The sequence below is a fragment of the Dama dama genome, chromosome 19 (assembly GCF_033118175.1).
Source record: "Dama dama isolate Ldn47 chromosome 19, ASM3311817v1, whole genome shotgun sequence".
NCBI classification, from domain to species: Eukaryota; Metazoa; Chordata; class Mammalia; order Artiodactyla; family Cervidae; genus Dama; species Dama dama.
Genome location: NC_083699.1, coordinates 35,657,878 through 35,676,073, shown reverse-complemented (window position 1 = coordinate 35,676,073; position 18,196 = coordinate 35,657,878). Strand labels below are relative to the sequence as shown.

General features: G+C 38.3%; 1 protein-coding gene and 1 non-coding gene across 2 annotated transcripts in view; one reads left to right on the top strand and one right to left on the bottom strand.

Annotated features, from left to right (window-relative positions):
- Positions 1-18,196, top strand: part of MCF2L2 (MCF.2 cell line derived transforming sequence-like 2) — a 273,630-nt gene that overhangs the window by 125,038 nt on the left and 130,396 nt on the right. The window contains exon 13 of the mRNA XM_061166666.1: positions 13,422-13,599. Coding sequence (XP_061022649.1) covers positions 13,422-13,599 — 178 coding nt within the window. The remainder of the gene's footprint in view (positions 1-13,421; positions 13,600-18,196) is intronic.
- LOC133074361 (U6 spliceosomal RNA) lies at positions 15,932-16,038 on the bottom strand. Its single transcript, XR_009697194.1, has one exon. It is a non-coding gene; the product is annotated as a U6 spliceosomal RNA (small nuclear RNA).

The following is an 18,196-nucleotide window of genomic DNA, read 5'->3' as shown; positions in this document are numbered from 1 at the left end:
AGAGTAGTCTGAATTCTGACTTATGTGCTGGGACCACTCCAGCACACACCCCAGTCCACACCAGGCGCCCACTCTGACCCCTCTTGTTCCAGGACGGCTTCCCTCTGGGGCAAAGTTACCAATTCTGGGGAAAGGGGGAGAGCACACAGAATAGAACCACCTCAGACCCAACTCTCAGGGCTTCTGTTCTAGCAATCTGAGACCAGACCCCTTTCCAACAGGGCAGTGATGGCCACTGAGCTGAGGGGAAATCTGAGTCACACCTGGCTCTGGCTTCAATCCCTCCCTCTCCAGCCCATAACCTACCAAGGTGCTAGCTGCCAGCACACCCTGAGGAAAGATATGACTTGTGCTCATTTCAGATCCAGCTCTCCCACCAAAGCCACTGGGCACATGCAGACTATCTAGGGATGCTCCCATACAAGGACACCCCTTCAAGACCAGGGTAGAGAACTGTTTCACCTAATTTCATAAAGACAGAAAAAGTTAAGCAGAATAAAAAGACAGTAAAAGTTGTTTCAAATGAAAGAACAGGAAAAAAAAATAACCTGAATAAAACAACTAATGAAACAGAGATAATTTACCAGATGAATAGTTCAGAGCATTAGGAATAAGAATGCTAACTGAACTAGGGAAACGAATAGGTGAACACAGTGGAAATATTAACAAGGAACTAAAAAGTATAAAAAAGAACCAGTCAGAACTTAAGAATACAATAACTGAAATGAAAAACACACTAGAAGGAATTAACAGCAGACTAAGTGAAAAAGAAGAATACACAAGTGGTCTGGAAGACAGAATAATGGAAACCACCCAATCAGCATAGCAGAAAGAAAACAAATTTTAAAAATGAAAATAGATTAAGGGACCCCTGGAACAACATTAAACATACCAGCATTTGCATTATAGAGGCCCCAGAAGGAAAAGAGAGAGAGAGAGACAGAGGAGTCAAAAATGTATTTGATGAAATTATAGCTGAAAACTTCCCAAACCTGAGGAAGGAAGCAGATAACCAGGTACAAGAAGCACAGAGCAGCCCACACCAGATGAACCCAAAGAGACCCACATTAAGGTGTAATTAAAATGACAAAAGTTGAAGATAAAGAGAATTCTAAAGGCAACAAGAGGGGGGAAAAAGAGTTATATACAAGTGAACCCCCATAAGGCTATCGGCTGATTTTTCTGCAGAAACTTTGCAGTCCAGATTGAGTGGCCATGATATATTTAAAATGCTGAAAGAAAAAAACCTACATTTCTTCCTTCTCTAATTGCTTTAGGTGTAGAGTTAGGTTATTTATTTGGCTTTTTTCTTGTTTCTTGATGTGAGCCTGTAATGCTATGAACCTTCCCCTTAGCACTGCTTTTACAGTGTCCCATAGGTTTTGGGTTGTTATGTTTTCATTTTCATTCATTTCTATGCATATTTTTATTTCTTCTATAATTTGTTGGTTATTCAGAAGCGTGTTATTTAGCCTCCATATGTTTGAATTTTTAACAATTTTTTTCCTGTAATTGAGATCTAATCTTACTGCACTGTGGTCAGAAAAGATGACTGGAATGATTTCAATTTTTTTGAATTTTCCAAGACCCGATTTATGGCCCAGGATGTGATCTATTCTGGAGAAGGTTCCGTGTGCACTTGAGAAAAAGGTGAAGTTGATTGTTTTGGGGTGAAATGTCCTATAGATATCAATCAGGTCTAGCTGGTCCATTGTGTCATTCAAGGTTTGTGTTTCCTTGTTAATTTTCTGTTTAGTTGATCTATCCATGGTTGTGAGTGGGGTATTAAAGTCTCCCACTATTATTGTGTTAGTATTAATTTCCTCTTTCATACTCGTTAGCGTTTGCCGTACATATTGCGGTGCTCCTATGTTGGGTGCATATATATTTATAATTGTTATATCTTCTTCTTGCATTAATCCTTTGATCATTATGTAGTGTCCTTCTTTGTCTCTTTTCACATCCTTTATTTGAAAGTCTATTTTATCTGATATGAGTATTGCGACTCCTGCTTTCTTTTGGTCTCCGTTTGCATGAAATATTTTTTTCCAGCCCTTCACTTTTAGTCTGTATGTGTCTCTTGCTGTGAGGTGGGTCTCTTGTAGACAGCATATATAGGGGTCTTGTTTTTGTATCCATTCAGCCAATCTTTGTCTTTTGGTTGGGGCATTCAACCCATTTACATTTAAGGTAATTATTGATAGGTGTGGTCCCGTTGCCATTTACTTTGTTGTTTTGGGTTCACGTTTATACAACCTTACTGCATTTCCTATCTAGAGAAGATCCTTTAGCATTTGTTGAAGAGCTGGTTTGGTGGTGCTGAATTCTCTCAGCTTTTGCTTGTCTGTAAAGCTTTTGAATTCTCCTTCATATCTGAATGAGATCCTTGCTGGGTACAGTAATCTAGGTTGTAGGTTATTCTCTTTCATTACTTTCAGTATGTCCTGCCATTCCCTTCTGGCCTGAAATGAAGAACCCCAGGGTTAGCAGAAGGAAAGAAATCTTAAAAATTAGGGCAGAAATAAATGCAAGAGAAACTAAAGAGACCATAGCAAAAATCAACAAAGCTAAAAGCTGGTTTTTTGAAAAAATAAACAAAATTGACAAACCATTAGCAAGACTCATTAAGAAGCAAAGAGAGAAGAACCAAATTAACAAAATTAGAAATGAAAATGGAGAGATCACAACAGAAAACACTGAAATACAAAGGATCGTAAGAGACTACTACCAGCAGCTCTATGCCAATAAAATGGACAACTTGGATGAAATGGACAAATTCTTAGAAAAGTATAACCTTCCAAAACTGAACCAGGAAGAAATAGAAGATCTTAACAGACCCATCACAAGCAAGGAAATCGAAACTGTAATCAAAAATCTTCCAGCAAACAAAAGCCCAGGACCAGATGGCTTCACAGCTGAATTCTACCAAAAATTTAGAGAAGAGCTAACACCTATCTTACTCAAACTCTTCCAGAAAATTGCAGAAGAAGGTAAACTTCCAAACTCATTCTATGAGGCCACCATCACCCTAATTCCCAAACCAGACAAAGATGCCACAAAAAAAGAAAACTACAGGCCAATATCACTGATGAACATAGATGCAAAAATCCTTAACAAAATTCTAGCAAACAGAATCCAACAACATATTAAAAAAATCATACACCACGACCAAGTGGGCTTTATCCCAGGAATGCAAGGATTCTTTAATATCCGCAAATCAATCAATGTAATACACCACATTAACAAATTGAAAGATAAAAACCATATGATTCTCTCAATAGATGCAGAGAAAGCCTTTGACAAAATTCAACACCCATTCATGATTAAAACTCTCCAGAAAGCAGGAATAGAAGGAACATACCTCAACATAATAAGAGCTATATATGACAAACCCACAGCAAGTATCACCCTCAATGGTGAAAAATTGAAAGCATTTCCCCTGAAATCAGGAACAAGACAAGGGTGCCCACTCTCACCACTACTATTCAACATAGTGTTGGAAGTTTTGGCCACAGCAATCAGAGCAGAAAAAGAAGTAAAAGGAATCCAGATAGGAAAAGAAGAAGTGAAACTCTCACTGTTTGCAGATGACATGATCCTCTACATAGAAAACCCTAAAGACTCTTCCAGAAAATTACTAGAGCTAATCAATGAATATAGTAAAGTTGCAGGATATAAAATTAACACACAGAAATCCCTTGCATTCCTATATACTAACAATGAAAAAACAGAAAGAGAAATTAAGGAAACAATACCATTCACCATTGCAACAAAAAGAATAAAATACTTAGGAATATATCTACCTAAAGAAACAAAAGACCTATACATAGAAAACTATAAAACACTGATGAAAGAAATCAAAGAGGACACAAACAGATGGAGAAACATACCATGCTCATGGATTGGAAGAATTAATATTGTCAAAATGGCTATTCTACCCAAAGCAATCTATAGATTCAATGCAATCCCCATCAAGCTACCAACAGTATTTTTCACAGAACTAGAACAAATAATTTCACAATTTGTATGGAAATACAAAAAACCTCGAATAGCCAAAGTAATCTTGAGAAAGAAGAATGGAGCTGGAGGAATCAACCTGCCTGACTTCAGACTATACTACAAAGCCACAGTCATCAAGACAGTATGGTACTGGCACAAAGACAGAAATATAGATCAATGGAACAGAATAGAAAGCCCAGAGATAAATCCACGAACTTATGGACACCTTATCTTTGACAAAGGAGGCAAGGATATACAATGGAAAAAAGACAACCTCTTTAACAAGTGGTGCTGGGAAAGCTGGTCAACCACTTGTAAAAGAATGAAACTAGAACACTTTCTAACACCATACACAAAAATAAACTCAAAATGGATTAAAGATCTAAATGTAAGACCAGAAACTATAAAACTCCTAGAGGAGAACATAGGCAAAACACTCTCCGACATAAATCACAGCAAGATCCTCTATGACCCACCTCCCAGAATATTGGAAATAAAAGCAAAACTAAACAAATGGGACCTAATGAAACTTAAAAGCTTTTGCACAACAAAGGAAACTATAAGTAAGGTGAAAAGACATCCCTCAGATTGGGAGAAAATAATAGCAAATGAAGCAACAGACAAAGGATTAATCTCAAAAATATACAAGCAACTCCTGCAGCTCAATTCCAGAAAAATAAATGACCCAATCAAAAAATGGGCCAAAGAACTAAACAGACATTTCTCCAAAGAAGACATACAGATGGCTAACAAACACATGAAAAGAGGCTCAACATCACTCATTTTCAGAGAAATGCAAATCAAAACCACAATGAGGTACCATTACACGCCAGTCAGGATGGCTGCTATCCAAAAGTCTACAAGCAATAAATGCTGGAGAGGGTGTGGAGAAAAGGGAACCCTCTTACACTGTTGGTGGGAATGCAAACTAGTACAGCCGCTATGGAGAACAGTGTGGAGATTTCTTAAAAAACTGGAAATAGAACTGCCATATGACCCAGCAATCCCACTTCTGGGCATACACACTGAGGAAACCAGATCTGAAAGAGACATGTGCACCCCAATGTTCATCGCAGCACTGTTTATAATAGCCAGGACATGGAAGCAACCTAGATGCCCATCAGCAGATGAATGGATAAGGAAGCTGTGGTACATATACACCATGGAATATTACTCAGCCGTTAAAAAGAATTCATTTGAACCAGTTCTAATGAGATGGATGAAACTGGAGCCCATTATACAGAGTGAAGTAAGCCAGAAAGATAAAGAACATTACAGCATACTAACACATATATATATATGGAATTTAGAAAGATGGTAACGACAACCCTATATGCAAAACAGAAAAAGAGACACAGAAATACAGAACAGACTTTTGAACTCTGTGGGAGAAGGTGAGAGTGGGATGTTTCGAAAGAACAGCATGTATATTATCTATGGTGAAACAGGTCACCAGCCCAGGTGGGATGCATGAGACAAGTGCTCGGGCCTGGTGCACTGGGAAGACCCAGAGGAATCGGGTGGAGAGGGAGGTGGGAGGGGGGATCGGGATGGGGAATACATGTAAATCTATTGCTGATTCATGTCAATGTATGACAAAACCCACTGAAAAAATAAATAAATTAATTAATTAAAAAAAAAAAAACCTACAGTGTATGTTACCCTACACAGTAAGATTATCTTTTAGAATTGAATGAGAAATAACTTATTAGATGAGTAAAAACTAAAAGAGTTCATCAATACTAAATAAATGTTAAAAGGGATGGTCCAAAGTGGAAAGAAAATGCTATAAGAAGTAAGAATCTATAGGAAAGGAAAAATTCCAATAGTAAAAGCAAATATGTAGTGAAGGCTGTGGATGAACCACTTAACTAAGCTGGTAGGAAGATTAAAAGATAAAAATTCATAAAATTAAGCATAACTACAGTGAACAGTGAAGGGATACACATGAAGATGTAAAATACACATCAAAAACATAAAACATGAGGAAGGGGCAGTAAAAAAGTGTAGCTCTTTTAGAATGTGTTTTAATTTAAATGAGTACCAGTTTGAAACAAATAAATATAGTTACAGATCAACATATATGAACCCCATAATAACCACAAATCAAAAGCTACAACAGACATACAAAAATCAGAGAGAAAGGAACACAAGCATTCCACTAAAGAAAATTATAAAACCACAAGTTAAGAAACTAAAAGAAGGAAAGGACAGAGAACAACTACAAAAACCAGAAAACAAATAACAAAATGGCAGTAAGTACAAAACTATTAATAATTACTTTATATGTCAGGGGATTAAATTCTCCAGTCATAAGACATAGAATGGCTGATTCAATTAAAAAAGAGTACCTCTCTATATGTGACTTACAAGAGACTCACTTCAGAGCTAAAGATACACAGACTGAAAGTGAGAGGATGGAAAAAGATATTTTGTACAAGTGGAAACAGCAATAAAGAGAAGGTAGTAATATCAGACAAAATGGACTTTAAAACAAAGTCTATAACAAAGGACAAAGAAGGGTATTATTTAATGATAAAGGGGTCAATACAAGAATATATAAGGTGTATAACTCTTATTAACATATTATAACATATTATAACATATTAACCTAGTATAGGAAAACCTAAATCTATAAAGCAAATATTAACAGATTTAATGGGAAGCTTCCCAGTGGCTCAGTGGTAAATAATTTGCCTGCAATGCAGGAGATGCAGGGGACGTGGATTTAATCCCTGGGTCAGAAAGATCCTCTGGAGGAGGAAATGACAATCTTTCCCAGCATCAGGTTCTTTTCAAATGAGTCAGTTCTTCACATCAGGTGGCCAAAGTACTGGAGTTTCAGTTTCAGCATCAGTCCTTCCAATGGAATATTCAGGGTTGATTTCCTTTAGGATTGACTGGTTTGATCTCCTTGCTGTCCAAGGGACTCTCAAAAGTCTTCTCCAACAGCACAATTTGAAAACATCAATTCTTTGGCACTCAGCCTTCATTATGGTCCAACTCTCATGACTACTAGAAAAACCATAGCTTTAACTATATAGACTTTTGTTGGCAAAGTGATATCTCTGCTTTTTAATATGCTGTCTTGATTTGTCATAGCTTTCCATCCAAGGAGCAATCATCTTTAAATTTCATGGCTGCAGTCACTGTCCGCAGTGACTTTGGAGCCCAAGAAAAGAAAATCAGTCAGTGCTTCCACTATTTCTCCTTATATTTGCCATGAAGTAACTTATACTTAGAACTGGACATGGAACAATGTTCCATGAACATGAACATGGTTCAAAATTGGGAAAAGAGTATGTCTATTCATCACCTCCACTGTATAATCATAAGGGATTGCTACCTATTTTTATAAATCAAGTTTTATCAGAACACAGTTGCTCTCTTTCATTTATGTATTCTCTATCATCTATGACTGCTTTTATGCTAAAACAGTCAAGTTTGGCAGATTCACCAGAGTCTAGAGGATCTGTAAAGCCTGAAATATTTACTGTTTGGTCCTTTTCAAAAAATTGCCAATCTGTGGTCTAGATCAAAACTTTTCAATAGAAATATAATGTAAACCATATATGTAATTAAAGATTTTCTGGTAGCTGAATTTTAAAAAATAAAAAGAAACAAATTAAATCAATTTTAATAATGTTTTCTTCCACCTTTGTGCAAAATATTTCAACATACAATCACTGTTGTATAATTAATTATATTTTAATGAGATAGTTTATGTTCTTTTTTCAAGTAAATGTTCAAAATCCAGTGCGTATTTAAACAGACAGTGTAGCTCAATTCAGACTAGCCACATTCCAGATGCTCACTAACCACATGTGGCCAGTGGGTACCATATGGACAGTTCAGGTCTGCCTTCAGACCCTCCAAAGAGTGAGACCAGCCACAGATCTTAGTGCAGAGGTCAGCCTTGACAGGGTCTTGGGCTATAGGGGAAGAGTTGTTCCATAGCTAACATTCCAGTCCTCAGGGATCTTTGCTCTTCCGTCAGAATGGTTCAGCATAGAAAAGACAAATTAACTTTTTCCAGTTGCAAAATGTGGCAACCTCCCTGGGTGTGTGCGGAGCCTGTACTTTTGGAATTTGGCATCCTCAGACCACCCTGCATGGGTTATGGTGGTTCAACTCTTCTGAGTTGCTTCTTTGGTGGTTAAAATCATACACAGGATGGATGTCAGAGTCAGCAGGACAAAGAGAAAGCTACCCACTTCCTTGACCCACCAGAGCTGAAGGGACATCATGCTGAAAGAAATGTATTTCAGCTGGGTTCAGGCCTTGGGGAAACCCAGGTGAAACAGTTCTGGTTTCTTGTTCTCCTGAACCTCTGCCTTAGGACACATAGTCTCTTATGAAAACATGTTTGAGTTCCATCTTTCCCCTGGAATTTCATCAGTTTATTTCTTTCCTACTTACATAGAGAGAAGAGGTCTCACAGAATAAAATTGAAATGTATATCCTTTCATCACACATCCTTGTGGTTCACTTGATCATGCCTTAGAATTTAGCTACCCCTTCCCCTACAATACTTACAGTCTTTTCTCCACCAGGGGCTTTATTCAGGTTACATTTCTCATTTTGGAATCATTCTTTTGTAAGTTGCCTTGTGACATCCTTTTCTACCATGAATGGATTTGGCTTAGTGAGCATTTATCCACTCAGCATATATTAACTCACAGTCAACAAGAGTCCGAAGTATTTGCAGTATTTGGATGCAATTTCAAAAATGACAAAATGATCTCTGTTCATTTATAAGGCAAACCATTCAACATTACAGTAATTCAAGTCTATGCCCCGACCAGTAATGCTGAAGAAGCTGAAGTTGAACAGTTCTATGAAGACTTACAAGACCTTCTAGAACTAACACCCAAAAAAAGATATCCTTTTCATGATAGGGGACTGGAATGCAAAAGTAGGAAGTCAAGAAATACGTGGAGTAACAGGCAAATTCGGCCTTGGAGTACAGAATGAAGCAGGGCAAAGGCTAATAGTTTTGCCAAGAGAATGCACTGGTCATAGCAATCACCCTCTTCTAACAACATAAGACAAGACTCTACACATGGACATCAACAGATGATCATTCCCAAAATTATATAGATTATATTCTTTGCAGCCAAAGATGGAGAAGCTCTACACAGTCAACAAAAACAAGACCGGGAGCTGACTGTGGCTCAGATCATGAAATCGTTATTGCCAAATTCAGACTTAAATTGAAGAAAGTAGGGAAAACCACCAGACCATTAAGGTATGACATGAATCAAATCCCTTATGATTATACAGTGGAAGTGAGAAATAGATTCAAGGGATTATATCTGATACACACAGTGCTCGAAGAAGTATGGATGGAGGTTTGTGACATTGTACAGGAGGCAGGGATCAAGACCATCTCCAAGAAAAAGAAATGCAAAAAGGCCAAATGGCGTCTGAGGAGGCCTTACAAATAGCTGTGAAAAGAGAAGCGAAAGGCAAAGGAGAAAAGGAAAGATACACCCATCTGAATGCAGAATTCCAAAGAATAGCAAGGAGAAATAAGAAAGCCTTCCTCAGTGATCAGTGCAAAGAAATAGAGGAAAACAACAGAATGGGAAAGACTAGAGATCTCTTCAAGAAAATTAGAGATATCAAGGGAATGTTCCATGTAAAGATGGGCACAATAAAGGACAGAAACGATATGGACCTAACAGAAGCAGCAGATATTAAGAAGAGGTGGCAAGAATACACAGAAGAACTATACAAAAAAGATCTTTATGACCCAGATAATCACGGTGGTGTGATCACTCACCTAGAGTCAGACATCCTGGAATGTGAAGTCAAGTGGGCCTTAGAAAGCATCACTATGAACAAAGCTAGTGGAGGCGATGGAATTCCAGTTGAGCTATTTCAAATCCTAAAAGATGATGCTGTGAAGGTGCTGCACTCAATATGCCAGCAAATTTGGAAAACTCAGCAGTGGCCACAGGACTGGAAAAGGTCAGTTTTCATTCCAATCCCAAAGAAAGACTATGCCAAAGAATACTCAAACTACCACACAATTGCACTCATCTCACAGGCTAGCAAAATACTGCTCAAAATTCTCCAAGCCAGGCTTCAATAGTACGTGAACCATGAACTTCTAGATGTTCAAGCTGGATTTAGAAAAGGCAGAGGAACCAGAGACCAAATTGCCAACATATGTTGGATCATTGAAAAAGTGAGAGTATTCCAGTAAAACATCTACTTCTGCTTTATTGATTACACCAAAGCCTTTGACTGTGTGGATCACAATAAACTGTGGAAGATTCTTTGAGAGATGGGAATACCAGACCACCTGACCTGTCTCCTGAGAAATGTATATGCAGATGAGGAAGCAACAGTTAGAACTGGACATAGAACAACAGACTGGTTCCAAATCAGGAAAAGAGTATGTCAAGTCTGTATATTGTCACCCTGTTTGTTTAACTTATATGCAGAGTACATCATGAGAAATTCTGGACTGGATGAAGCACAAGTTGGAATCAAGATTGCTGGGAGAAATATCAATAACCTCAGTTATGGCAGAAAGCGAAGAACTAAAGAGTCTCTCGATGAAAGTGAAAGAGGAGAGTGAGAAAATTGGCTTAAAACTCAACATTCAGCATACTAAGATCATGGCATCTAGTCCCATCACTTCATGGGAAATAGATGGGGAAACAGTGGCAGAGTTTATTTTTTTGGGCTCCAAAATCACTGGAGATGGTGACTGCAGCCATGAAATTAAAAGACACTTGCTCCTTGGAAGGAAAGTTATGACTAACCTAGGTAGCATATTAAAAAGCAGAGACATTACACTGCCAACCAAGGTCTGTCTAGTCAAAGCTTTGATTTTTCCTGTAGTCATGGATGGATGTGAAAGTGAGACTATAAAGAAAGCTGAGCACCAAAGAATTGATGCTTCTGAACTGTGGTGTTGGAGAAGACTCTTGAGAGTCCCTTGGACAGCAAGGAGATCCAACTAGTCTATCCTAAAAGAAATCAGCCCTGAATATTTATTGGAAGGACTGATGCTGAAGCTGAAACTCCAGTAATTTGGCCACCTAATGTGAAGGACTGACTCATTTGAAAAGACCTTAATGCTGGGAAAGGTTGAAGGTGGGAGGAGAAGGGGATGACAGAGGATGAGATGGTTGGATGTCATCACCGACTCAATGGACATGAGTTTGAGTAAGCTCTGGGAGTTGCTGATGTCGATAGGGAAGCCTGGCCTGCTGCAGTCCATGGAGTGGCAAAGAATTGTACACAACTGAGTGACTGAAATAGCTGTGAAAAGAAGAGAAGTAAAAAGCAAAGGAGAAAAGTAAAGATATTCCCATTTGAATGCAGAGTTCCAAAGAATAGCAAGGAGAGATGAGGAAGCCTTCCTCAGTGATCAGTGCAAAGAAATAGAGGAAAACAACAGAATGGGAAAGACTAGAGATCTCTTCAAGAAAATTAGAGATCCCAAGGGAACATTCCATGCAAAGATGGGTTCGATAAAGGACAGAAATGGTATGAACCTAACAGAAGCAGCAGATATTAAGAAGAGCAGATATTAAGAAGAGGTGGCAAGAATACACAGAAGAATTATACAAAAAAGATCTTCATGACCCAGATAATCATGATGGTGTGATCACTCACCTAGAGCCAGACATCCTGGAATGCCAAGTCAAGTGGGCCTTAGAAAGCATCACTACGAACAAAGCTAGTGGAGGTGATGGAATTCCAGTTGAGCTATTTCAAATCCTAAAAGATGATGCTGTGAAGGTGCTGCACTCAATATGCCAGCAAATTTGGAAAACTCAGCAGTGGCCACAGGACTGGAAAAGGTCAGTTTTCATTCCAACCCCAAAGAAAGGCAATGCCAAAGAATGCTCAAACTACCACACAATTGCACTCATCTCATAGGCTAGCAAAGTAATGCTCAAAATTCTCCAAGCCAAGCTTCAGCAATACGTGAACCATGAACTTTCAGATGTTCAAGCTGGATTTAGAAAAGGCAGAGGAACCAGAGATCAAATTGCCAACATCCGCTGGATCATCAAAAAAGCGAGAGAGTTCCAGAAAATTAGCTATTTCTGCTTTAGTGACTATGCCAAAGCCTTTGACTGTGTGGATCACAATAAACTGTGGAAGATTCTTTGAGAGATGGGAATACCAGACCACCTGACCTGCCTCTTGAGAAACCTATATGCAGGTCAGGAAGCAACAGTTAGAACTGGACATGGAACAACTGACTGTTTCCAAATAGGAAAAGGAGTATGTCAAGCTTATATATTGTCTCCCTGCTTATTTAACTTATATGCAGAGTACATCATGAGAAACGTTGGGCTGGATGAATCACAAGCTGCAATCAAGGTTGCTGGGAGAAATATCGATAACCTCAGATATGCAGATGACACCACCCTTATGGCAGAAAGTGAAGAGGAACTAAAGAGCCTCTTGATGAAAATGAAAGAGGAAGAAAGTTGGTTTAAAACTCAACATTCAGAAAATTAAGATCATGGCATCCAGTCCCATCACTTCATGGGAAATAGATGGGGAAACAGTGGAAATAGTGTCAGACTTTATTTTTTGGGCTCCAAAATCACTGCAGATGGTGATTGCAGCTATGAAATTAATATGCTTACTCCTTGGAAGGAAAGTTATGACCAACCTAGATAGCATATTAAAAAGCAGACACATTACTTTGCCAACAAAGGTCCATCTAGTCAAGGCTATGGTTTTTCCAGTAGTCATGTATGGATGTGAGAGTTGGACTGTGAAGAAAGCTGAGTGCCAAAAATTTGATGCTTTTGAACTGTGGTGTTGGAGAAGACTCTTGAGAGTCCCTTGGACTGCAAGGAGATCCAACCAGTCCATCCTGAAGGAGATCGGCCCTGGGTGTTCATTGGAAGGACTGATGCTGAAGCTGAAGCTCCAGTACTTTGGCCACTTGATGCAAAGAGTTGACTCACTGGAAAAGACCCTGATGCTGGGAGGGATTGGGGGCAGGGGAAGGGGACCACAGAGGATGAGATGGCTGGATGGCATCACCAACTCGATGGACATGAGTGAATAAACTCCGGGAGTTGGTGATGGACAGGAAGGCCTGGTGTGCTGCGATTCATGGGGTTGCAAAGAGTCAGACACGACTGAGCGACTGAACTGAACTGAGTGACTGAACTGAGCTGAACTGAACTGAACCCCTCAGTGCCTGGCAGTGTTCCAGGTGCTGGAGATACAGTGGTGGAAAAATACAACTTCTGACAATCAACTGGGAGGTATAGGCTCTTAGAAGCACAATTCTGTACAAGGCAAGATATGCTATGACCTGCATATGGATGCTCAGAGAAGAGGGGCAGAGGGGAAGATGGGAGAAAGGGAATGCCTCATGTTCTCAGATTCAGTGCAGAGCCACCAGCTCATGATCTGCTTTGTTCCCGTAGGCTAAAGCCCAGAAAGTTCTGCAGAAGCTGAGTGACGTGCAGGAAATATTTCACAAGAGACAAATGAGTCTGATGAAACTGGCAGCCAGACAGACTCGCCCAGTGCAACCCGTGGCCCCCCATCCTGAGTCCTCCCCAAAATGGGTGTCACCAAAAATCAGCCAGCCCTCCACCTTGGGTGAGTTATTTGGGAAGGAAGTTTTGTGGCTTTCTGTTTCATCCATGCTCATGAGGATTTAGATTATGCTTGTTTAAGATACATAATGGTCACTGTTTCAACAGACATTATATAAGATATAGAAAAGCACAGGCATTGAAGACTTATAAATTTAGGTAAAACTGAATGGTTGGATGCCAGGAGAAGTTCACAGTCTAGTAGAAGAACAATATAAATGAATGAATAGCAGTAGCATAAAATAAGCTTCATTAAGAACCTTTAAAAGGCCAACAAGATTCTGTTAGCAAAAGAGTGGTAAAATTGGTTCTTTGAACAAAATAAAAAGATGAGTCCTTACACCAGTCCTTCATGGTCTTGATTACTATAGAGTACTAATAAGACTTGAGATCATGTAGTATAAGTCTTCCAACTTTGTTATTTTTCAACATCGTTTTGGCTATTTTAGGTCCTTTTCATTTCCATATAAATTGTAAAATCACCTTTCAGTTTCTTCTGGGATGAATATGTAGATCACTGAATGAATATATATTTCAGTTTGGGGAGAACTTTTATCTCACCAATGTTGAATCTTTCAACTTATGAATGTTATAATGTTCCATTTATTTAGGTCTTCTTTAATTTTCCTCAACAATATAGTAGTTTTGAGTGTAAAGATCTTAGATATTTCATGTTTTTAAAAAGCCATATGATCAATGGAATTTACCGTATATAACTATTATCAATAGGAATATATTTCTGTATAGAAATGTAACCATATCATCTGTAAATAAGGACAATTTTACTTCTGTTTCAGCCTTTATGCTTTTTTTCCCCTTGCCCTATGATAATGGCTGGAACTTTTAGTAGAACGTTTAACAGAAGTGGTGAGATCAGATATCCATGATTTTTCCCAATTTGTAGGGAAAGAACTTATTGTTCACCTTGAAGTATATGTTAGCAGTAAGTTTTTCACAGACATACTTTATGAGATTGAGAAAGTTCACTTCTATTCCAGTTTGTTAAGAGTTTTATCATGAATGATTGTTGAATTTTTCAGATGCTCTGTTTGGTGCATATAGTTAGTTACTAGTAGTTGCTCAGTCATGTCCGACTCTTTGCGAGCACATGGACTATGGTCCGCCAGACTCCTCTGTCCATGGAATTCTCCAGGCAAGAATACTGGAGTGAGTTGCCATTTCCTTCTCCAGGAGATCTTCCCAACCCAAGGATCAAAATTGCCTTGCTTATGTCTCCTGCATTGGCAGGCAGGTTCTTTACCACTAGTGCCACCTGGGAAGCGCTATGTGTGATTTTTCTCCTTTATTGGTTTATATGGTGGATTACAGTGATTTATTTTTATATGTTAAAACAATCATGCATTCTGAGTAAACACTCTTGGATATGATATATATATATATATATATATATATACACATAATTTTTTTGCCACGTGTATTTTGCAACTATTAAACATATACAGATTCATAATTATTTTTATCTTGCAGATATATTGGCCCTTTTATAATAATGAAATATCATTCTTTCCCTTCTTATCTTTAGTAATAGGCCCTATGTTGAAGTCTACTTTGTCAGATATTAATATTGCCATTCCAGCTTTCTTGTACTTAGTGTTTAAATGATAACACTTTTTCCATTCTTCCATTTCTGACTTTATTTTCAAAGTATATTTCTTATAGACAGCTTTACTTGGGTCTCACCGTTTAAAAACATTATGTTAACTTCTATCTTCTAATTAGAGTGTTTAATTGATTTTACATAATATGTAAGTATTGATATAGTTGGATTTAGAGCTACTATTTCATTATTTGTTCTCTGTTTGTCTCATATTTTTTTTTTTTTATTCTTCTGATCTCCTTTCCTGACTTTTTTGAGGTTAGCCATTTTTTAGTATTCTGTTTTAATTCCTCTACTGACTTTTTACATACATACACACATACCTTTTTGCATTGTTTTTCCCCAGGTGTTTCTTCTAGGTATTACCATGTGTGTCCCTAATGTCTCACAATCTACTTTGAGTTAATATTGTAGCACATTGTGTAAATAAAGGAAATTTGCAACAGTATAGTTGCATATGCCGTTTAATCATCTGTGCTATTCTTATCCTAAATATTACATCAACATGTGTTACATACTGCAGTATTGTATTATAATTTTTGCTTTAAACAGGCATATACCTTTTTTTTCATTTATTTTTATTAGTTGGAGGCTAATTATTTTACAATATTGTAGTGGTTTTTGCCATACATTGACATGAATCAGCCATGGATTTACATGTGTTCCCCATCTTGAACCCCCCTCCTACCTCCCTCCCCATCCCATCCCTCTGGGTCATAAAAATATGGAACACTTCATGAATTTGCATGTCATCCTTATGCAGGGGCCATGCTAATCTTCTCTGTATCATTCCACTTTTAGTATATGTGCTGCTGAAGTGAGCACTAAATATCTTTTTTGAAATATCTTTCAATAAAATTTGGAGAAAGGAAGAAAAATGGAAAAAATATATAGATAATTTTATATTTACTTCCTAGTCACCATTTCTGATGTTCTTTATTCCTTATTGAATTACCATCCTGTATTTTGTCTCATCATGCTGAAAACCTTCCTTTGGCATTTCTTGTTTTGCACGTCTGTTTGCAACAAATTCTTTCAGTTTTTATTTATCTGAAAATTATGGGGTCTTTTGGTAACTCTCCATTTAATACAATTTACAGTCCCCTGTCTCCTACCACATATTAAGCTTTTTAGAATTAAAAAGTTGATAACAGTTTAGTGTTATAATTTTAGTGTTTAGTTCACTAAATTCACAGTGAATTTCTTTCCAGAATTTTTCCACACACACACACACACACACACACGTACACATGTACGCTCAGACACACTTATGCATGCACACCACAGATACACACAGACATGCACACACAGAGACATCCTTCTTGGATGGTTGGAAACAGGGCTTGGTTTTCCTGACCTCTTATATAGGGCAATTTCCCAAAACTAATTATACTCCTTTCTATGACTTTTTTTCCCTTATTATTATTATTATTTGGATTTCCCTCATTATTTTAAAGGACATATATTTGTTACAAATAAACAAAGCTCAATGATAGATTGTTTCTCAGCTTTTCAAACACAAGACGTCACAGTAATTAATGACCCTCCTAGGATCCACAAATCTTTGACATGTCTGAACAGGTACTGTGGACTTTGGTCAGGCGACTTGCTTATTTTGTATAATGCTCCTATGCTTTTGTTTTGGAGATTAACCACTGAGTGTGGATTCTAGCTGGTTAATAACAGGATTTTAAAACACATTCATCTGATTCCTTAGTAACTGTGTCTGTGCCAAGATAAAGTATTATATTTCACAGTCTAAGGAACATGGTCAGGGCCACTTAGAGACAGCAGCTGGAATCTCAGCTCTGACTCTTGGTAGCCAAGTGTCTTGGGTACTTTGTACCTCTCTGAAGTACACAAGGAATGTGAAAACATTCTTTTGTGGCTATGTGTGCCCATTTGTCTCTGACTCTTTGCGACTCTGTGGGCTGCAGCCTGTCAGACTCCTCTGTCTGTTGAGTTTTCCAGGCAGGAATACTGGAGTGGCTTGCCATTTCTTACTCCAGGGGATCTTGCCAACCCAGGGATCAAACTTGCATCTTCTGTGTCTCTTGCATTGACAGACGGATTCTTTACCACTGTGCCACCTGGGAAGCACCCTTTTGTGGCTATAATAGTAGCTAAAATATACTGAGTGCTTACCAAGACCCAAACACTTTGTGCATATTAATTCACTAAGGCCTCATACATACATACATACTGTTGGCTTTCTTATTATCCCCCATTTTGCAGATGAATAAGCTAAAGCCATTATCTTCACTACCTCCACCATAGTTTGACCCCAGGTAAATAACAGGAAATAGGAAAAGGAGTACGTCAAGGCTGTATATTGTCACCCCGCTTATTTAACTTATATGTAGAGTACATCATGAGAAATGCTGGGCTGCAAGAAGCACAAGCTGGAATCAAGGTTGCCGGGAGAAATATCAATAACCTCAGATATGCAGATGATACCACCCTTATGGCAGAAAGTGAAGAGGAACTAAAAAGCCTCTTGATGAAAGTGAAAGAGGAGAGTAAGAAAGTTGGCTTCAAGCTCAGCATTCAGAAAACTAAGATCATTGCATCCGGTCCCATCACTTCATGGGAAATAGATGGGAGAAACAGTGGAAACAGTGTCAGACTTTATTTTTTGGCGCTCCAAAATCACTGCAGATAGTATTGCAGCCATGAAATTAAAAGATGCTTACTCTTTGGAAGGAAAGTTATGACCAACCTAGACAGCATATTAAAAAGCAGACACATTACTTTGCCAACAAAGGTCCATCTAGTCAAGGCTATGGTTTTTCCAGTGGTCATGTATGAATGTGAGAGTTGGACTGTGAAGAAAGCTGAGTGCCAAAAATTTGATGCTTTTGAACTGTGGTGTTGAAGAAGACTCTTGAGAGTCCCTTGGACTGCAAGGAGATCCAACCAGTTCATTCTAAAGGAGATGAGTCCTGGGTATTCATTGGAAGGACTGATGCTGAAGCTGAAGCTC